Raw genomic sequence first — 21,971 nt, 5'->3', positions numbered from 1 at the left:
TCTTGGAGGTAAAATTTTGGGCTAAATTACATGCAGTTTTGGAGTACTGTGTCAGGAGCTGCCACTGTGGTTCCTCTTTTTTTGTAAAAGCAGCTGTGCCCCACACACAACAGCCCTGCCCCAATTTAGTGCGGGGTTGTAGCCACTTACAGATGTTTTCAAAGATGAAAATTTAAGCCACTCAAGGAGAACTACATGTTACTTCAGGGTAGGGGTGAGGGTGGGGGAGAAACTCAGTTTAGTAAGGGATTTTAGTGCAAACCTACCTAATTTGCCCTTTCCAACACATGAGAACCAAAAGAACCAACTGTCCTATGAAAATTGCGCTTCTCCAAAACTTGTGATGCAAAGATGTTTACAAAAATGCACAGGAAAAATACATTATAGAAAATAACATATAAAATGCATTTTATTTTTTTTTAATGCAAATGCAAACACACACGCACGCACGCATACAGTGTTCAAAACCGCAATAATATGCATATTAGAAAAGTAGCACACAAAAATGTGTGTATACTAGGGGAAATTGCCACTAAAATTTTCATGAGTACTTGGAAAAACCTACAAATTGATGCAGAAATTTGGAAAACTGAATGTAATAAATGAGAAACGCCCATGAACTGAAATGGACAGATGCATTAATTTGTACTTCAGGGAAGAGTGGGGACCTTTCCACAGGAGATGTCAAAACCAACACAAAGGGGTTGCATAAATCTCCCTTCTCTACCCCCTAATGCCTCCCACAGTTGTTTTCTCCTCAGCTGAGCTGATTTCTGCTCTCAGGGTCTGTTGTGGGGGGACAGCCAAGTCGAAGAAGGAGTTGTGAGGAGGGGAAAGTGGCAGCAGGCAGAGAAATGGTTAAAACCCCACACCTGCTGCTACTGCCCTTGGAACAGCCCCCCAACCGACCCCCACATTAATGGTATTCAGCAACCATGGGACCGGAAGTGGTTGGTGTAATCTATAGTTTATCCATGAATAGGTTTTGTGGCTGAAGTATACATTAGAACCCAGGCCCCTTATCCACTACAAGGCCACAGTCACTCAGAGAAATCAGCCTGATTGAAGGATAAGGATGAGGCACTCTGTTAATTTTGGTTTTTCTCATTTTCTTATTTCTCCAGTCTTAAGGCAGGTGCATACCCTCCAACATTTCTCCAATGAAAATAGGGATGTCCTATTCCATAGTAGTAGTAGTAATAGTAGCAGTAGTAGTAATTTTATTAGTTAGACCCCGTCCATCTGATTGGGTTGCCCCAGCCACTCTGGTCAGCTTCCAACATATATAAAAACATAACAAAACATTTTAAAGAAAACTTCCCCAAACAGGCTGCCTTCAGATTTCTTGCAGAGTTGTCTAAAGGCTGCATAGTTTGTCTAAAGGTTGCATAGTTATTTATCTCTTTGGCTCAGGCGGTTGCAAAACTCCATACACTCCAACATTTCTCCAATGAAAATAGGAACATCCTAAGGAAAAGCGAGGCCTTCCGGGATCCACTCAGAAGCAGGGACCGCAGGGAGGGACGTTTGCAGGCGTAGGTAACCCTGAGGCCACCCAGAAGTTGTTGGACTACAGCTCCCACTGTCCCTGACTGTGCTGACTGATGGGAGTTGTAGTCCACAGACTCCCCATCCATCAGACTGAGGCCAGCGCTTCTCAAACTATCTGAAGTGGCGGAGTGATGGTTTCTTCTCCCATTGTGCTAGGGATCAGGACCAGATTTGGCCCCTGAAGCGTCCCACCCAACATGGCTTGTGGTGGAGTTACTGGGAACCAGCAGCCAATGCCTCGCAGACTGGCATCAATTGGTCCACAGCCCTCCACTTTTGAGTAGCACTGGTTTAGAGCACACAGCCTGGTGTGCCATCTGTGTGCACCAACAGCTCTATGCCCGGAAGCATTAATACCTTAGCAAGTTTCTGATATATTGCAGCTCTAATGGAACTTATGACCTGGGACATTGTTGAGCTCTTGCTGAGCATTTATTCCTGCTTGCTGAGGTTATAGCAAAGAGCACTTCTCCCTCCCGCTTCCCCAAGCTAATAAAAATGTGTGAGAAACTGCCAGAAGTCCCGGTTTTCTGCTCTTCTATAGGGATCTTGTTTCAGTGTCTCTTCCTCTGGCCTGTGCAAATAATGACAGGGGTCATGATGGAAGCTCTCCGGGATTTGCTATTCAGAGCCAAAAGACCATGAGAAAGAGAGGCAGCCGGCATTCCAGAGGGAAAATGCACAATCCCTCTCGCCTTATAGCGAGTTTGAGAAAGTGCTATTCCTCTGGAATTTCCCAAACAGGACTCAAGCTGCTGCCCAAGTGATGAATGGGAGGGTTGGGTTGCCAAAAGAGAGAGGGGCGGGGGTGGAGGAAAGAAGAGAGATGGAAAAAGCATCCAGAAGGCTGTTTTTCTTGAGGTTTTAAGTGTGTTATTAACCTTCTTCTCCCTTGGCCAAACAGTTTATGGTTGAGCAGTCGCAGAGAGACATTCTCTCTTGCCTTAAATCTAAGCAGCTTTCCAGGGAAGATTCTATTGGAATCAGTGGGACTTATTTTTAAGCAGCGAGTGGAGGCAGAATGGGGCCCTGCTCTACCAGCCTCGGTCTGCTCTCAGCCAGCCCCCACCCTACTTCCTTCCTTACAACCAGTCCAAGGGGGCAGCTGCAGGGTCCGTCGGCTAACTCTTCCTCCATTTCAATGTTTCCCCTTGCAGGGAGGAAGATGAGGACAAAACTAGAATTTGTTGGCTCTGCCTGTCATTGGCTCAGGCTTCAACTTTGGTTGTTCTCTGTGTCCTCCACCCCACTGGTGCCAGCCGATCACCAGCTAAGACCACTTTAAGTAAGGGGAGACATGCTAGCATCTGATATCTGCCATGCACAGGATCCTGGCGACTTGTTCACAGAACGAGTGAATGGCTGAGTTCTTTTACCATCTTGAGTCTGATGAAGAGTTATGGAGAACTCAACACCTTGCAGGGTTTTTTTGTGATATTGTGCTGGCCTAATACAGGCATTAGGGACGCGGGTGGCACTGTGGGTTAAATCGCAGAGCCTAGGGCTTGCCGATAAGAAGGTCGGTGGTTCGAATCCCCGCGACGGGGTGAGCTCCCGTTGCTCAGTCCCTGCTCCTGCCAACCTAGCAGTTCGAAAGCACGTCAAAGTGCAAGTAGATAAATAGGTACTGCTCCGGCGGGAAGGTAAACGGCGTTTCCGTGCGGTTCTGGTTCGCCAGAAGCAGCTTAGTCATGCTGGCCACATGACCTGGAAGCTGTACGCCGGCTCCCGCGGCCAATAAAGCAAGATGAGCGCCTCAACCCCAGAGTCGGCCACAACTGGACCTAATGGTCAGGGGTCCCTTTACCGGCATTTACCTACCCTTTACAGGCATTGCTTTGATATGGATTTTATAATCCTTGGTCTCCCTCTTCCTCTGTACATTCCTCATCCCCCAGTCACTGTATTCCATTACTTTTCCTTGCCCCACCCTGGTTTTCAGTTTGCTTGCTCTCTGAAGTCAGCTGGCATTCAATGGGAAACATCGTTTAGCTGCTTTTGGGGCATCTCCCCCGCTTAATTCCTCCTCCCTAAAGTTTTTTTGTACTTCTGCAACATTTGGCTTACTTTGAGTCTGTTAATATCTCCTCCTTACTTGTACTTCTACATAAACTTTGGAATTAGAATATGGGATTTAAACCTGGGATCGTTGCCTCGCTCACAGCTCCTGTTTCAATTACTCTCTTCTCTACAAATACATACGCTAGTGCTTGGTATGTTACCTCTCTTCGGAGCAGCTTCAGACTGTTCTGATGGCTCTTCCACCTGCACATAGAGCCGGGGTAGAGAATTACACAGTGTGCGAAGTAGCAGGGGACTTGCAATGTGGTTTGTAGGCAGTGAAGGAAGATTACGGGCTCTGCTGCTAAGCCGAGACCACCACTTTTTTCTAACGCAGAGAAGCACAAAGTGGGAGCCCACGGATTAGGAATGGAAAACATTAGAAAGAGAGGATTACAGTGCATTACATTATTTGCAATAGGAGTTTAGAGCTGGGCTTGCTGAAGACACTATTAAATAATGCACAAAAAGGATGGTGGCGTATCTGTCAAAAGTCCCACTGGAATACATATTGTAAGAAGTGTTTGCATCCATTGCTGAATTATTTTCTTCATCAAATTTTCCTCAATAGGGATTTTTAAAATCACATTTTCCTATCTGGAGCAAAAATTACTTTCTCGGCTTATCATTAATGTTAGCAGAACAAGTTTCATGCACTAAAATGCCTAACAGGCTGAAAGAGGTCAGGGAAGCCCATGTGAATGAAGATACACTTATGAGATACATATTATTATTGTTTATTGTTATTATTATTGTTGTTGTTATAATTTATATATCGCCCTTCATCTGAAGATTCACTGAATCCCCATCAGAGTTCTTGGGGGATAGAGCAAGGCAGATTCTTTGCTGCTTAATTTACCAAAATACTGAGCTCCAATTGTTTATTATATCTTCTTCATATCAAGGCAATAGCCTACTATTAAATTAAAAACCTATCCCAAAATAGCTTCAAGCTGGTGTTTCAGCACTGGCTGCAAAGGAGGGGGCTTCCACTGACACCCATTATTTTTATCAACACTAATCTGATCACACCTAGCGATCCGTTAAAAAACTAGGAGGAGAGCTGGGTAGGCCACCTATTTCCCCCCTGAGGACCCAAGTTGGGACTGCCCCCTGGGGAACTCCCACACCTACGCCTGCCTGCAATTGGCCAATTAAAGGTAAGCGAACTTACACTGACGCTTTACCTAATCTGATCACATCTAGCACACATCTTAGCAGGTTTAGAATGCTTAAAGCACTTCAAGTATGCTATACTTACAACATGGGCCAGCGACATGGCACCCATGGGTGCACACGTAGCCAGAGGTCTTTGCTGCCCCAATCCAATTAGGCATGAAAAAAGGCCTCCAATTGGCTTCAATTATTTGGGGATGATGGGCACTGCACAACACCTGGAGAGCCAGAGGTCAGCCACCTTGCCTAAGGCGGATGTGTGGCCTCATCCAGAACAGGTAAGCTGCTATGGCGGGTTGAATATAAGACACAGCCCTTAGAGTGAAGGGTTTATTGTACACCATTTTCAAAACATTTACAGAAAGGCCATTACAAGTAATTTCATAGCAACAAAATGAAACATTTCTGGGAAATTAGCTGCCCGAGCTAAAACAAAGTAAACAAGGAAGTATTCCAGAGACAGCATCATTTTATGTTAAAAGGGTAGCGGCGACCTTGGAGAACTGCTACTCGTTGCCAGATTTTCACTGTAACCACGTTTTTCAGAAGGAAGGAAAAGGCTTGCTCCATTTAGTCCATCAGTGACATAGCATATTCAAAATGAAAAAAAGGAAAAGTACTACTTGATGTATTTCTCCATGAACTTTTTGTGAAATTCAGACCGCAGCGTGTCATTGACGAATCTTTTGTCCTTTTTCATCTCATCGACTCCCTTCGCACAGTTCTTGAAGACCACGTCATCGTCCCATCTAAATCCAGGGAGAAGCAAAATATGTTAACCGTAAGAATTAAAGAGAAAATGTGTGACATCACAAGAAGACAAAAGGTAAGGAGCGTTAATCCATGCTATAGTGCAATATCCACCAGCCACAGCCAGCAGAGATTTGTGGGGCTGTGCACTGGACTTGATGTGATTCATTACATAATCTATGCTGATTTTTATTCATATGAATCACAAGGGGCTTACAAACAATAAATAACAACATAATAGCACATCACAAATCATATAGAACAATTAACAAATCATCAGTAAAACCATTACAATTCATAAAACACTATTAAAATAAATGAGGAAAACAGCACTATTGGGGGGGGGGAATCACATTATAGGATTCACAAAGTACTACAGCATTCATAATCTATAAGACAATATTAACAACGTTAAAAAAACAGCAACCAAAAAATAAACCTAAGCATACAATTAACATTCATTTAAAATATTCTGGAACTGTGAAATTGTGGAGAAGTTGGGAACAAGTAATTTAGGTGGCCATTCCTATGTAAAGCAAGCACCTCCATACCTCCTCTTCACTTTGAAGTTTGCCTGAGGCTGAACTGGACCAGTGAGGTTCAACAAAGGGTTCCCACTCAGGATGTTCTCCATCCGTATCCTCTCCTCTTCAGCTTTCTGCTCTAGTTCCTGGCGAGGTGAGAAAAAGATGGTCCGTGAGCTATAACATAGACCCTATTTTCTGTTCCACCTGATTTTGAGGAAGCTGGGGACTTGGCCTCATAAAATTCCCAACCATCTTGTCCAGTCTATTTAGGTTTCTCTTTTCTGTTTTTCCTTCTTGCAGTACCAGGTTTTAAATTAAAGGCAGCTGTCACCATTACAGTGCTGAAAACAAACACACGGCAAATATTGGCTCGGTGTGCAGCACGAAACTGCTCTGGGGTTTTGGCTTTATGTATTCCCCTGAGCTTGGAACAATAAAGTCAAAACAATGGAGGGCTGATCTTCAGATTTCCCCACAGCAGAGCATGGTTATCTCTTGATATGAATTCTCTAGGAAGGACAGGGAAGGCTGTAATGGAGGTGGTATCACTCTGCACATCAAAGAGGGCACTGAGTCCAGAAAGCTAGACATCTTTCACCCACAAGCCTGGTTTGTTTGTCTGTATGGAACCTGTGCATCTTCCTACATGCAGTTCCTTGTTGCCCATGGCAACCAAGCCAGGGCTTAAATATATATGGCAGATCTTCTGCATTAACAGATTCAGGACCAGCAGAGCATTCTAGAGGGGCCACATGCAGAAGGGAACCAGGTTCAACTCCTACTTAAAATAATATTGGAGAGCAATGTTTAAAGCAGCTTGAAATATTGAAAGGGATAACTAGAGTTGGCAAGGGAAACAGAATGATTAATGCGATAATGAAAACCAAAAGGCAGCCGCATTGGGTTCTCCATCTTAAACAGCTTCTGCTGGCCTCTAGTGGCATCAGACAGTCATTTCTGGAAACTGTTTTCTGTAGCATTTGTATACAGCGGGGGTAGAAAACTGGATCCTGACATCCCCCAGCCGCCATGGGGCACTTGGGAAGGTGGGTGGGAGCTGCCCATCTGTCAATCACCTGGTGTCACCATGACATCAGGTGAAGAGTTTTCCTTTCATTCCTTGGCTTGAATTAAAGCCAGTTTGCAAAGGAACAGAACGTTCCTTTGGCCAATGTGGTTTAAACTGCGCAGGGAAAGGAAGTGTTTCCCTGCAGGGCTTGCTGCAAGAACAGAGCAAGACCTGCTTTGCGGAAGGATCAGCTATAGTATGGAGCCCCTAGTTGCCACAAGCCAGGCTTGGCAAGAAAAAACAGAATGTTCACTCTGTGGCTTCCAATCCATTTGGTCTGGGGGCTGGAGGTTCTCCCCTGAAGCTACACAGCAACACCATTCTGCTCTGATGTAAAGTTACCAGGGCTAAGACTTCACTTTGGAGATCAGTGGATTACCCAAAAAGGGGACGGGGATCGTTAAAACTATTTCTGACATAACAAAATCACGTACAGCGTATGTCCATTAATGTTGTTTGTTGCTCGAAAGGCTAATTGCTTTGAAGTCTTCAGCCAGGGATTTAACACACACACACTTCGAAAGCTATACATTAGCAGCCTAATGGTTGCAGAAACACCTGGCTTGCAGAAAGCTCCAGATTAGGTCCCTACATTGTGTCTGCTTCAAAGGATCCAGGCATTGGAGCTAGCAGAGACCTCTACAGGTTAAATGGGCCAATGACCTGCCTATGGCAGCTTTTATAATAAGAATTAAAGATGCTTACCTTTCGGGCCTGCTCCTCAGCCCGCTCCTTCTTGATCTTTTCTAGCTCAGCTAAAAGAGCAGCTGTGTCATCGTCACTCTCTTCATCGTAGTCCTCATCTTCATCCTCCTCCTACAGATGCAGCAAAGTTTTAGCAAACACTGTCCCATCTCCTACCCACCGTGGAAACTTAGCATTACAGACAACGGCATCCTATTTCCAACACAACATATCAGGTGAACCTCCACATGAATGTCTTACACTGACATTTTTGCACTTTGCAATTTCCACAGGCCCATGTGATGTGCCAATATACTGCCATGTGTGCTGCAGGCAAGGTTTTAAGTTTAAGCACACCAACCGCAGTGCTTCAAGACTGGCCTGTGTTGCCTAAGCTTACTAGCCAATCTCAGTATGACAAAATGCTCCATCAAAACAATTTGGGTTCAGCGCATCTTGTCAGTTTCCTCAAAATTGACAGTATAAAAATCATCCTCTCCTCTCTACATCCATATGACTGTACCATTTTAAAATGAAATGACTGTTCCTCTAAAATTCAGGCCTGCGCCAGGCACAACCCACCGCACAGTGTGTGGCCCATCAGTTAAATACTGTGGGCAAAACAGGTGCCTGACAGCCCATATATCATAGAATTCCACAGTCCTAGACAGGCAGACAGGTCAGAAGACTTATGGAGCCCCAGGTGGCTTGCAATGCACAGCTGCTGGGCTGTGTTTGCCGTAGCTGATCGCAAGTTGTACATGCCTACCCCAAAGAGGGCCTGCAGCTGGCGTGGGGAACCTGTGGCCCTCAGATGTCATTGGGCTCCAACTCCTATTACCCCCGGCCAGCATGGTCACTGGACAAGGCTGACACAAGCTGCAGCTAATTCTGATAGCAGGGTTGTACCCATCAGGGTTCTTCTGCTGATTGAAAGCACCTTGAGCCACTTTTGGCTTCCATCAATAGATCAGGGATGTGATTTTCACCAACTCCCCCTTCCCACTCTATCTGCACCAGGGGCTCGGGAAAATCAACAAAAATCACCTTCCTCCCTGTTCTGCTGATGGAAACCTCTGTGAAAGCAAAAAAGAATGCAACCAGCCACCCTGTGTAGCTGAGTGGAAATATTAAAGTGGCAAAAACTTGTTTTCACTTCTTTTCATGAGGTTTTTGTTGGTGTCCCAACAAGAACCTCACTACTGATTTGTAAAGCATCTGTTTTTCTGTCCAGCAAATACTGTTTCCCAACATCCAAGAATACATACGTCAGTCAAAGGATCATCTGCGTCCAGGTTAGCTGCAGGGATCTGATCTAGCCGGGGTTTCTTAGACACAGAAGAGGACGTTGTGTGCTCTGGGGGGCAAATGCAGGAAAAAACGTAAGCACTCGGTGACCAGCAGCAATAAAAGAAAAGCGACTGAAACATACAGAATCACCAACACTGAGCTTACTACAAACCCAAGTGCAAAAATAAAATAGTATTACTAGAATCATATGAATCTTTTGCCAACACAAACCAGTGTTAAGTCATTTGTTGCACGTACAACCCTTCCAGGCATCATCTCACTCTCGGATCAAACTCCTTCAGATGTCTGGGGAAACCCACATTAAGGAGACAGACTTGGCTTGATCCTTGCTTTTTAGAAGAAGGTCTCAAAAGCCGAGGAGGGTATAATACTTCTCTCTTCTACTGCTTTGTTTTGCAATTCACTCTCAGCTGGTTTCTCCTATTAAGCTCACGGTACCCATAACATTAGGGATGCGGGTGGCGCTGTGGGTTAAGCCACAGAGCCTAGGACTTGCCGATCAAAAGGTTGGCGGTTCGAATCCCCGCGACGGGGTGAGCTCCCGTTGCTCGGTCCCTGCTCCTGCCAACCTAGCAGTTTGAAAGCACATCAAAGTGCAAGTCCAGTGGGAAGGTAAACGGCGTTTCCGTGCGCTGCTCTGGTTCGCCAGAAGCCGCTTCGTCATGCTGGCCACATGACCCGGAAGCTGTACGCCGGCTCCCTCAGCCAATAAAGCGAGATGAGCGTCGCAACCCCAGAGTCGGTCACGACTGGACCTAATGATCAGGGGTCCCCTTACCCTTAACATTACCCCATCTGAGGAGCAAATTTGCCAGGCAGGGATCTATGTGGTGAGGGGATCTCTCCTGATCTTCCAATACTTGCACTTTTAAAAATGGGTTTGATGCAGGTTTTAACGATGTGAACTGCTTTCAGGCTTTCCTCATAATAAGAATTATAAAATATTTTCATTTGAAGTTTTAAAATATTTTAGATTTTTTTAAAAAAAATTAAAATATTTTTAAAATACTATTATTGCCCGCATACAATTCCTTGCTGCCTATGGGTACCCAGTAAGTGCTTAAATGCTTAATTCTACTGGGATTAACTTTTGTTGAATGACCTGGAACTGTTCTTGAGACACAACGTGATTCCCAAGCAGCCTGACCACCCCTCTGAAAGGGAAAATAATCTGCCAAAACAACACAGACCTCGCGCAGGCCTGTCTCTGTTCTTTTCCCTCACGACAACTCTCTCCCTCTCCTCCAGTTCTCTCCTGAAGTCACGGTTGCGTACCTCTTCAGGGGCATCCTGGGTGGTTTGTCTGAAACAAGAAGCAAGAGCAGAAGCTGAAGGGAAGGAATTATCCACATAAAGCTGACGCATTACAGTTGCTGTGACTATGAGAGGTGACACATTCGTAACAAATATCACCTCGGCCAAATGCTCATCATTTTACTTATTACAAATCACCAACCCACTCTGAAGACTTCTAGAGCACCTCGACACATTTAAAAGGAATATTTGGACACTTAAAACAACAGAGAATAAGCTTTTTTAAAAAAATAAAATATGGTGGCAGCTGAGTCTCCCTGGCAAAGGCATTCCAGGGCGAGGAGCCATCACAGGAAAGAGGCAAGGGGACCTGGAGAAAGGCCTAAGAGAAGGAAAGCATAGCATTTCAGATACCCCATATGCCAAGCTGAATTGGGCTTTGAAAGCTGCTGTTTTATGGCAAATGAGTCATTGCCCCATCAACCTCAGGGTGCCCTTAGCCAATCCCCACCTGCCCCCTTTATTACTTATAACATGTCCGGGGGCGATGTCTGTCAGCTTCCTCCTCAGTCCCAGTGTTGCTCAACAGGGAGGAAGATGGGGACAACCCTAGATTTAGCTAGCTCTGGCTGCCTACGGCTCCGACCCTGTTCACTGCTGGTCTCCATTCTTTATGCTCTACCACTTCCAATGGGCAACAGCCACCATTGGCTTTTAAGGTTAAGGACCAGTACCAGAACTAGCATAGTGGTACTAGGCAAGCTATTATTCTTGCAGCTTCAACCCGCTTCTACAGTATGGAGATACACTGCCCAACATTATCAGTAACTGCAAGCTTTCGGCATTGATTTGGAAGCAGATCCTTTCAAATTACAGGTTCCATTATAACCCCACAGTACACATGAGGGATAGGGAAGCTGAGGAAAAGGTCCCAAAAAGCACAGCAGCCAAAAATCAGTCAGATTTTTTACTGGGCCTCATGATGAGCCTGTTGTTAGTTTAAACTGCATGCTCGTACCCATCTGGTTGTGGAATATGCTTTGCCCTTATTGCCCATTTGTGAAGTTCCACGAGAATTCTGAGATGGTCATACAGTGGTGGGAAACCTCTGGACTGCAAGCCTAATTAGACTCACCATGCTGACCCATTTGGCTCATGGGGCCATTTTGGTCAGCCAAAACCCACCTCCCATATACCGGGTGCCATATATGACATCAAGTGCAGGGCAGGTGAAGATATGGCTTGGCTGAAAGCAGAAATTATAGGAACCACCGAGCAGCTGATTGCTGTGTCTTGCAAAGTGCTGTTCCTCTACCCGTGCAGTTCTTCAAACAGCTCAGATAAAGAAAAATGGGTCGCTGGCGGTCAAGTGATTGACAAGCCATTTGACACCCTCCTGTCAAAACTGGTCTGCAAGGGTGGGGGTGGTAAGGATCTGTATCCAATTCTCCACCCTCTCAACAGAGTTAGTTTTGCGAAGACATCAACAAAAGTTAATCGCTCACACAAATTACAAAGAGTTTGTCTGTCTGCCCACCCGCACAGCATTTGTGCTATGCTGATAGCCAGAAAGAAAACAAATAATGAAATCACTTTTAGTTTGCAAATTTTTTCCTGTAGCAAATCCTACCTGCCAAAGGGACAGGAAGAACTATTCCCTGCTAAATACAAAATAAACACTGTAGAAAACAGCCCCCACAAGAAACGTAAACTGTTACCTGTATTTGATTTTAGTATGAGAGGGAAGATCTCGGCTGGAATATTGTTTGGAGAGCTGACTTAAGTCACCTTCTCCTTTCCCTCTCCCTCCTCTTGCAGGTTCAAACGTTGGTCTAGCTGCAGTAGTCATCTTTAATACTGTGAGATCAAATGCACATCATGGATGAATGCTAGAGCCTGCCAGAGCAAAAAAAGCAAAAAATCTAAATCAACATGCATAGCAAGCCTTATTACCACACACTGCAGTCCCACATAAAATCACTCCTCTGCGGCAGCTATTACATTTTTAAAAAAAAGCAAGATAGCTGCTTATGACGCATTGAGTACCATGCACAATTTGGTCCTACGAGCCTAGGCAGCAAATCAGGAAGGCCCTGCCTTAATTCTCACCTCTACCATAACCTCACTAATTGGACTTTAGCAAGCCATTCTGCAATAAACCTCTCTCTTGTAGTAATGATGGCGATAGTACTGACATACCCGAAAATTAGCCAACTGGGTGGCCTCTAGATATTGCTGGACTCCCATCAGCCCTACCCAACATAGCAAAAGGTGATGGGAGTTGTAGTCCACAGAACTGGACTACAGTTGGAGGGCGCCATGTTGGCTGCCCCTACCTTACAGGGCTGCTGTATGGCATTCAACTGGATAATACATGGGCACTGCTTGGAGCACTTGAAAACGCTAGGTGGGCATTGAGCACCACCTCCTTACCCTTACATTCCGTGCGCTCTGGTTTCCGTCACGGTGTCCCATTGCACCAGAAGCGGTTTAGTCATGACCTAGAAAGCTGTCTGTGGACAAACGGTGGCTCCACTGGCCTGAAAAGCGATATGAGCGCCGGAATGCCATAGTCACCTTTGACTGGACTTAACCGGGTAGGAATCCTTTACCTTTACCCTTACATTACGGCATAGGAACGGAGGCAATACTCTTCCACTCGCTCCTACTATTCCACATTGATTCACCGAATAATCCATTAAATTGATTTGCTGCCATCCCCTCGACATAGTTGTCAACTTTTCCCCTTTTTAAAGGGAAATTCCCTTATTCCGAATAGGACTCCTCGCAAGAAAAGGGAAAGGCTATGCACCTCGTTGTCGTGCACTGCAAAAGGACATGCTTGGCATTTTAACCCCCTGCACTTTTAGTGCGACCCGCCTTTTTCCCGCTTATCTTTGTACAAAGAAACGGTAATGGGTGTTCTGAGACGGCTTTGATACTGAAAAACAAATTCTGATTCTTAAAAAAACACACGAAGCCAGGGTCTCCCTGCGCGGCAACCGACCTAAACCACCGGCGTCTCCTGCTATGCCAGGCCAAAGGCCCGCCCGAGACCCGTGTCCCCCGTTCTCACCCGTGGGCCGCCCAGGAGTCAGGACCTGAGGCCTCCCCTCCTGCGACCCCCGCCAAAGGGCGCTCGGAGGCACGGAAGCCGCGACAGGGGAGCTTCCGGCCTCCGAAGACGCCCCTTCCCCCGCCCGAAAGGCTCACCGGCTGCTCCCTCCTCACGGGCACCAGGGCGGCGCGGCCACTAGGCCGGCAGATCCGTCCTAACCTCCGCACTCCCGGCAGCCACCGCGCCCAAGGCCGCAGGTGCGCGCGCAGACCCCGAAGACATAGAAAATCTACAGGCTAGAAAGACGCGCCGCTCTAGTTTCCGGTTAAAATAGATAAATAAATAAATCGCGTCGCTCTGGGCATAAGCACGTCTATGGTCGTGCGATGGCTAGGCTGCGCGCGGCTTCAACTTTCGCCTCATCTCTCGTGGGAAGAAATGGAGAGCAATCCAAGAGGGAGGTGGGGCTGGAGACAAGACTCAGGGAGGCTGTAATGCGCAAACGTCATAGAGGATACCATAGAGATGGAGGTAGAACGTCTTCGCTCCTTTCCCCGCCCCTCCTTTCCGTTGCTCAAAATGGCGGCGGCCAGTGGGAAACCGGAAGTTCCGGAGAGGCGCGCTTTATCACGCTGCTCGTAGACTTCCGCCCTCGAGGACAACGCAGTGGCGGGAGTCGGGGAAAGGAACGGTCGGCTTACGTCACGCTGCTTAGGATGCCCCGCCCACGAAGGGGCGGCGCCTGGTCGGAAGTGAGATTATTGCTCCCCGTGAGTTTCTGTTGCCATGGTGATGGAGAGAGGCTGGAAAGGCTCGAAGGGGAACAGTTTCTGGAGCAGAACAAAGGGCTTCTGAGTGTATGCAGAGTTCCTTCCCCACTCCGCTTCGTAAAGATAATCTGCCGTCACGTGCTTGGACTTGCTTCGTAAACCACTTGCCTTTCTTCTCTTTTTCACGGGATTGAAGGATAGCTGTTCTGGTCCCACCATTCAGGGCACCTCGAGGGACCCGACAGCTTTTCTTGAGCTACGGGGACAGTGGCTTCCACTTCCAAACCTTCGTGACTCAGCAGCTTCTTTTCACAGTAAAAATCAACAAGTTTTATCCCACTTTTTCCCTGCTCAGTGGTTCAAAGAAAGCTGTAAAAATCTACGGTATATGTGAAATGCTAAAAGTCATGTTAAGCCACGAGAGGTCCTCGGGGAGCTGCAGAACTCACCAGAATCACTGAGGTTACATACGCTTCAGGTTACAGACTCCGCTAACCCATAAATATTACCTCGGATTAAGAACTTTGCTTCAGGATGAGAACAGAAATCGCACGGCAGTGGCGCGGCAGCAACAGGAGGCCCCATTAGCTAAAGTGGTGCTTCAGGTTAAAAAGTTTCAGGTTAAGAATGGACCTCTGGAACGAATTAAGTATGTAACCAGAGGTACCACTGTAAAGACAAACCACAAGGTCTGTCTGGGGACCAGGGGCTTGTCCACATTTGAGTATTATTTAGCTGGTTTTTTTTTTTTAAAAAAAATTATTATTACTGCTATTAAATTTAATTTATATACCACCCTTCATCCAAAGATCACAGAGCATTTTGCAACACTTTAAATTCATGGCTAAAATCACAGCCCCCATTCAGATTAGACTGGAGTATGCATGTATTTGAATTTGTAAATATTCTGGGAAGCAACTTCAGTCTTTCTTTGGGGTCCCTTCAGGCAGGTCCCAAACCAACTGATGACAAGAAAGGAGATTCTGGCTAAACATCAGGAGTAACTTTCTGAAGGTAAGATCTGTTCAACAGTGGAATGGACTCCCTCAGAAGGTGGTGGGCAGGTATTTCATTGGAGGCTTTTAAGCAGAGGTGGCCATTTGTTGGTGTTGGGTGGCCATTTGTCAGGGATGCTCTATTTGAGATTCCTGCATCGCAAGGGGTTGGAAAGGTCAACAACTTCAATCCTAAAAAAAGCTCAACACCTTTGGTCGGCCCTCATGCATGTTCACTTCATTAAATCTGGCCCTCTTTGAAAAAAGTTTGGGCACCCCTGGGGTTCCTTTCAGCTCTACAATTCTCTGTTTCTAGGACCCAACTGGGAAGGAGCAAAAGGCTTAGGTGGGGCTGGTAGAGAATGTGCTTTCGTACAAAAACCCCCAAGTTCAGTTCCTGTTATTTCCAAGACTTGGTCCGGAATCCTAGGCCAAATTCACGATATACTTCCAAAGCACCACGATACCATTTAAAACATTTAAACAGTGGTTTAACAACAAATCCCTCTTCAAGGGGAAATATGTTACTTGCAGCTCTGTTAGGGGAATAGGGGTATTTAACAACTCACAGTACCCTTAACAAACTACAGCTCCCAGAATTCTTTGGGGGAAGCCATGCATGTTTAAAGTAGTGTCATAGTGTTTAAAATATATAGTGTGAATGTGGCCTAGACAGCTGCTACCAGTCAGGGTAGACAATAGTGTGTAAGATGTTCCTACTTATTTTGACTTTTCTTTAGTAGAGCAAGTCTGTGGTGGCTCCCTAGATTAAAAATCCAAGCTTTTCATTTCAATGCATTGAGGGTCTTCATAGAATCGTGATGCTCCTACTATCAGCTCTTCCATTTCTTTGGGCTCCGTTTAGTTCTCATGTATACCTATATTTGCCAGCTTATGTTATGCTTCTGATAAAGTGGCTAGAATCTGCACTACCAAGGTTTATGCCACATTACTCTGTTAATTAAGGGGCCACAAGTCTATCAAGGTGTAGGTATCGTTTTTGCTGCAGCCAACTTACTGAAGTTCATGTTTTAAATTGACGTCTCTCAAATGCTTCCACCCAGCAAAAATATGCAACTGTGCATACCGGAATAGCTAAGTGGAAGGCGGGGACCTTATCAAGGTTTTCTTTTTTCCTCCTGATTTGCCACTTGTAGGCGGAGCAGGCAGAAATGTTTCTGAGGAGTGGTAAGGAAAGAAGCTGTCCGTCCAGTTCATAACCTGCAACTTGAGTCCCACCCTTTCAGCAATGTCTCTCTTCCAGACCTGTCCCAGAATTGAACACGTGTTTGTGATACAAAAGATGCAAGCCCAGTCTTGCCTTCTGTGGAAAGTTGGAAGGGATTTGACACTTGTTTCGGCAACAGTAAATATGAAAGCTATGTCAAAATACTAAATCTCCCATTTGTTGCCAGGTATTTGCTTCTGGCAAAGAGAATTAAAGTAACACCTCATTCCACGTTAGGGCTTGCACAGAGGGTGTGATCTATAACAAAACCATTTATTTAACAGGCTTAAGATAACAATGGATGGTTGTGATGATGCTCTGGCACTACAGACACGGTGCTCTGCGTTTAGAGTCAACAGCAAGGAAGACGCAACTGAGATTCAAATTGGAGAAAGTGTGCACCCAAGGCCCCTCTCCCTTGGGTTCTAATGCAGTAGATTTTGGGTTTTTTTTCTAAAGAATAAGATACAAAGATGCAACCACTTGAACAGTTGGTACGAGAGAATCCAGATGATATTCCACCTGCTGGTGCGTGTTGGCATCTGTCTGTCTCGGGAGACAATGGAGGAGTGTGCCTTTGGGGGTGAAGTCAAACTTTTGGAAGGTTGCAGTGCCTGCTGTGGCTGTAGAGACCGATATAGGAGAAACATGTTTTGTTACAGTTGGGGCAGATGAAGGTGTCTGGTTGTGTGTATCCTCTGGGAAATGGCGTGTTCCCAGTGCTTCTGAGTTACTGGCAAAATAGGATTGCATAAGATACTGGGCTTGCTGAAGAGCCACTGATCCTAAGATAAGAAAACACCCACACACCATATATTCCCTCATTCTGTCCCCCTGACTAATAGAAACAGATACACCCTGCCTTGTTGCCACCTGCTTATCCTGTGTATATCTATCAAAATATTACACAAAATGCCATTAAGTTTCCATGTTCTCCACTGATCATGGAAACTTTATGACATTTTGTAATCCCGAAGCTGCCATAGAGCAATTCCAGTTCATGGGGAATGCGATTCAGTATTGTTGGGCTCAGTACCCTTTGCAGGATTAAAAGTCGAAACGCCAATTCTGTTTCTTCTGGTTACGCTTCTGTGTTTCCTTTCACCTAAGGAATAAGTGCAAGGAGTTGTTTGAGGGTGGGGTTGGGTGAATATTTGTAGCCAGCCTATCAAACTGGCTCCGAGTGGTCAAGATGAAAGAGGGTTCAAAGACTATGCAAGCTTTACTAGCCTGACTCTTGGCAGTGCTCCCTGCATTCTCGTTGTTCCCTGTCGAACTTCATCACCCGCCTCCTCCCATTCTTGTTCCATCAAGCCTACAGCTGGCAATGAATGAAAGCAAGCTACGAACCCTTCCCATCTCTTGCCTGTTCAAGCCCTGCAAGGGCCAACTGACGTCTCCTGAAACAGTTGAAATATCTCCTTTTCTATGTGGAACAAAAAAATTCAGTCCGTCAGTGGCTGATTTTGTTGTAGCAGGCTGCTGAGAAAATCCACGATGATACTGAGGCTGCACGTCTAATATACATGCTTACCTGAGAACAAGTCCCACTGAATGCAATGGGCCTTCTTTTTTAAAGCAGGAGAGAAAAAACTTGCTTGTTTACCACCTGCTCACACTGTTCCTTTCTGCACAGATATTACTTGGGCCTTCTGTATGCAAAACAGATGCCTTACCATTGAGTACAATTTATCAAGAGCTCTGGCCTCTGCAGATAAGAGGGTTGCGGTTGGCCTTTTTTTCAGTCCCCAGACATACAAGGGAAGGCAATGTGCTCAGATGCTGGACTGGAAGCTGTTTTCTTGTGCAGAGAAACAGCATAAAGCTCTCTTTGATCAGGAAGCACAGCAAAGCTTTAGGGCAGAAACAAAACATAGCGGGCGCTGAATATTCCAGGACCATCAGAAGCTGAACAGACCACAAACCCCATTTGTGACTATTGCACTTTTAAGTTATTTTAGACTCTGGAATTAATGGTCTTATAGGGAGATTCTCCTTTAGGCTGCAATGGGCCAACTTCAGGATACACCACCCTGGCTAAATTGGGAGCCCCTCCAGCTCATTCTGCTGAGTGGGGCCCTGGACGCGTGCCCTAAATTCCTGCCCTGATGGCACCGCTGCAAAGAGTGTTGAATTGCACATTCTTCTCTTCTCCTGTTCGCCGTTCTGCTAAACCAACTGGAATGCAATGTCAGAAAACAAACCTCCGAGCAGATTCTTTACCCAGCAATAATATTTGACATTACAATTGCCCATCTGGTGCGTATCCCTCTGCCAAAAACAGCAAGTTAAACACCAAGGCCGGCTCAGTAAATTTTGCTGGACAAGGATGAGGCGATGCCACCCTCCATTCCACAGGCGCCCAATGGATTAGCAGCTGAATCTCAGTTAAACATGGGCAACAGGGTGGTGCCCCCAACTGCAGTGCTCTTCGCCAGATGTTGTTGGACTACGATTTCCATCATCCCTGACTATTGGCTAAGCTGGTAGGGGATGATAGACGTTGTCGTACAACAGGATCCATGGACTCAAGGTTGAATAACACTGTCCTATTGCACTAGAGGGCAGTAGGCTTGTCTAGGAGCTGCAGGGCATACACAGCTCTGTACTCCAAGAACTCACCACTTCTTCCCACCCCATAATATCTGCCGCTTCACTCTGCCCAATGGTAGGGCCTGTTCTAGCCTCAAAGTCTGGCCTTGTGCCCAATTTGGTCTTTGCACTGGTATGCAATCCCAAGCCATTACGCCTACTAGCTAAAGCAATCTGTATGACCCTGCAAGTCAGGCCAGTATTATAATATTAGCCCGATTACAGATTGTGATGGAGGGGTGAGTGATAGTGGCACCCATAAAAGCAATTGGTTCATTTCTGAGCAGAGCGATTTGCACTTCCGCTTATTATATTATTTCGTTATCTTTGCCAATTTCCCCAATGATTCAGAGCTCAGAATGAGAGCTTATACAGAAGATGGACTCTCAAGCCCTTCTGCTTCTCAGGCGGATCCTGATCAGGACAGGCGCTCACATGTGCTTCTCCTTCCTCCTGAGTAGACTCACGTGTTGCCGGCTGGTCACACTGCCAGTGCCCTGAAGCACATCTTGGGCTTGCCATCTTCTCTGCCCTTGTGGCCATGGGTGTGTGTGTGTGTTTGACAAAATCCGAGAACCAGCAAGGGTTCCAGGCAACTCCTGTGGAGACCTCCAATAGCTCCTCAAGGTTGCTCCTCAGCGTTAGAGGAAAGGGCTATAGCTCAATTATGAGAGCATCTGCTTTACATGCAGAAGGTCCCAATTTCAAACCCAGAGAGGGATGGGAGAGATCCCTCTCTGAAATTTTGGAAAGTCACTTCTAGTTGGTGCTGATAATACTGAACCACATGGACCATGGTTCTGAACTTGGCATTTCTATTCTGATTGTGTGGTGGCCAGCTGGGGAGGCCTGCTCTTCTTCCAAGGAGACCACAGGTTCCAGGTCTGGACCCTGGGAATTGTGGTGTTACATGGTGTTCCAGGTGGTCTCTCATCTTACATGGAGCTCCAGCTGGCTTCCCACCTGACAAGCTCCACTCCTCCTCAACGTCACCATTGCTGAAGTATCAGGTGCTCTCCAACCAACCACATCAGTTAAGATCACAAGCTCATTGTTCATTCTTATAACTGGCAGAAAATACAGCTCCTCACCTCACACTAGCCCAAAGGGCTTTGCAAATTTCATGTTCGCTTTGTCACTGATTGAATAATCTGTCAGTGGTGAACATTAGCAAGCTGTAGTCAAGCCAAGACATTGGCTGGCATGCCTGATCTTCCTAGATAGGCAGCCAATGGTACCTAAATGGAGTTCAAAATTACACTGGGCTGTGTATGACAGCAATGGCACGAGGGCTCTCATTAAATTGATTTCATGGGCTGCGCACACATATGACTGGCATGTATATGAGAAGCCAAAATGACACAGCAGTTCCATTTAAACTGCATACCACAAGAGTGTATCCTATGATTTCCTCCCCGCCGCTCCAGTATCAGTTTGTAAGTCATCTGAAGTGTTTTATGTAATAAGATGGCAGGCACCTGCTGATGTCAAACCTATTCTGGCTGTGTACACACTCTGCCATTAACACACAATCAAAGCACATTCCCCCCCTCAAACAATTCTGGGCACTGTAGTTTGTTAAGAGTTGCTGGGAATTGTAACTCTGTGGGGGGTAAACTACAGTGTCCAGAATTATTTGAGGGTAAGAATATGCTTTGAATAAGGCATAATGTGCTTTTTGCTCAATCATTTGGTTCCTTAGTACTGTACAGATGAAGCAGATTTGCATTATTAACTGCTGAAGCCCTCTGCTCACGACCTGATGGTACAAAATGGTGCTGGAGGTGTTCGGAATCTCACAGCAGGCAGGCATAGCATGATAATATGAGGTGCAGTCCAGAAAACACTAGAGCTGCTTGAAGCTGATTAAACAACTGGAGATTGGCAGACAAAGATGGCTTCGAGCAGAGCTGTGGCTAACCTTTAGCCCTCCGTATGCTGTACAGGCAACAAACAGGTCCAACTGATGAGTGACCCTGCCTGTGTGCATTGCAGGGACCTGGGATTGGCAGGAAAAGGGGAAGTAATGGGGTGCAGCGGGCTTATGCAGCCTCTGCTGTCAAGCACAATGACCCGGAAAGCAACCCCTATGCAAATTGGAGGTTGCCTGTACTATGACTCCCATCCAGGGCTGTAGCTAGGGGGTGGGCCCCCGCCAGGGGCGCAGGCGATGGGGAAGGTGCAAAATCGGCTTATAAATATGTCCATAAATATAAATACTGATTGTTGCCTCATAAGAAATGGTTTTAAATAGAGGGTGAATTGAATGGGTGGGGTTGGGGGTGGAGGAGAGGCAGAAAGAAGAGCTAATCTGTCCATGGCTAGGGGACACATTCTGAAGGAAATCAGTCCTGAGAGCTCACTGGAAGGACAGATCCTGAAGCTGAGGCTCCAGTACTTTGGCCACCTCATGAGAAGAGAAGACTCCCTGGAAAAGACCCTGATGTTGGGAAAGATGGAGGGCACAAGGAGAAGGGGACGACAGAGGACGAGATGGTTGGATAGCGTCTTTGAAGCTACAAACATGAGTCTGACCAAACTGCAGGAGGCAGTGGAAGACAGAAGTGCCTGGCGTGCTCTGGTCCATGGGGTCACGAAGAGTCGGACACGACTAAATGACTAAACAACAACAAGGGGACACAATCTGGACGGTTCTGCCAGGGGCGCAAGATCACCTAGCTATGGCTCTGCTCCCATCATCCCTGACTCTGACTATTGGCCATGCTGGCTTGAACTGACAGGAGCTGGATTCTATAACAATAGCTGAAAGGCCATTGTTTGTTCCTATACCACTTCCTGCCAAATAGGCTTTCTATTACAATTCTTAAACAACACCGTGTAAATTAATTTGACCTCCTCTTCTATATCACTGTCTGCCTTTCTCAGGAGATTATTCACAGATGTTCATCAGGTAACATCTCATTCAGGTGAGCTGATGATGTACA

General features: G+C 46.1%; 1 protein-coding gene and 1 long non-coding RNA gene across 3 annotated transcripts; one reads left to right on the top strand and one right to left on the bottom strand.

The window, feature by feature from the left end:
* Positions 1 to 5,104: 5,104 nt before the first annotated feature.
* On the bottom strand, positions 5,105 to 13,724 carry CWC15 (CWC15 spliceosome associated protein homolog). Of its 2 annotated transcripts, none has more exons than XM_081909249.1 (7): positions 13,597 to 13,724; positions 12,102 to 12,279; positions 10,320 to 10,432; positions 9,087 to 9,175; positions 7,840 to 7,950; positions 6,090 to 6,208; positions 5,105 to 5,537 (listed from the first exon to the last, which is right to left on the bottom strand). In XM_081909249.1, exons 2-7 carry the CDS (start codon positions 12,230 to 12,232, stop codon positions 5,408 to 5,410), a joined length of 693 nt encoding a protein of 230 aa, XP_081765375.1. In that variant the 5' UTR covers positions 12,233 to 12,279; positions 13,597 to 13,724; the 3' UTR covers positions 5,105 to 5,407. The 2 variants fall into 2 exon arrangements, with proteins under 2 accessions (XP_081765375.1, XP_081765376.1); XM_081909250.1 differs by lacking the exon at positions 13,597 to 13,724 and adding an exon at positions 13,460 to 13,566.
* A 139-nt stretch (positions 13,725 to 13,863) lies between these two features.
* On the top strand, positions 13,864 to 19,549 carry LOC309368896. The gene is made up of 3 exons (XR_014167956.1): positions 13,864 to 14,525; positions 15,158 to 15,225; positions 16,364 to 19,549. It is a non-coding gene; the product is annotated as an uncharacterized lncRNA (long non-coding RNA).
* The last annotated feature ends 2,422 nt before the right edge of the window (positions 19,550 to 21,971 follow it).

This window comes from Podarcis melisellensis, assembly GCF_964234715.1.
Source record: "Podarcis melisellensis genome assembly, chromosome: 4".
Lineage (NCBI taxonomy): Eukaryota > Metazoa > Chordata > Lepidosauria > Squamata > Lacertidae > Podarcis > Podarcis melisellensis.
This window is presented reverse-complemented; position numbering and strand designations above follow the sequence as displayed.

What these genes read in the sequence shown, in the direction of transcription:
- CWC15 (XM_081909249.1), bottom strand. Translation starts at nt 12,232, where the DNA reads ATGACTACTGCAGCTAGACCAACGTTTGAACCTGCAAGAGGAGGGAGA. An exon ending in CATACTAAAATCAAATACAG is followed by an intron (nt 10,433 to 12,101) that starts GTAACAGTTTAC and finishes TTCTTGTTTCAG; the next exon opens with ACAAACCACCCAGGATGCCC. An exon ending in AACTTCAAAGTGAAGAGGAG is followed by an intron (nt 5,538 to 6,089) that starts GTATGGAGGTGC and finishes CCCTGGATTTAG; the next exon opens with ATGGGACGATGACGTGGTCT.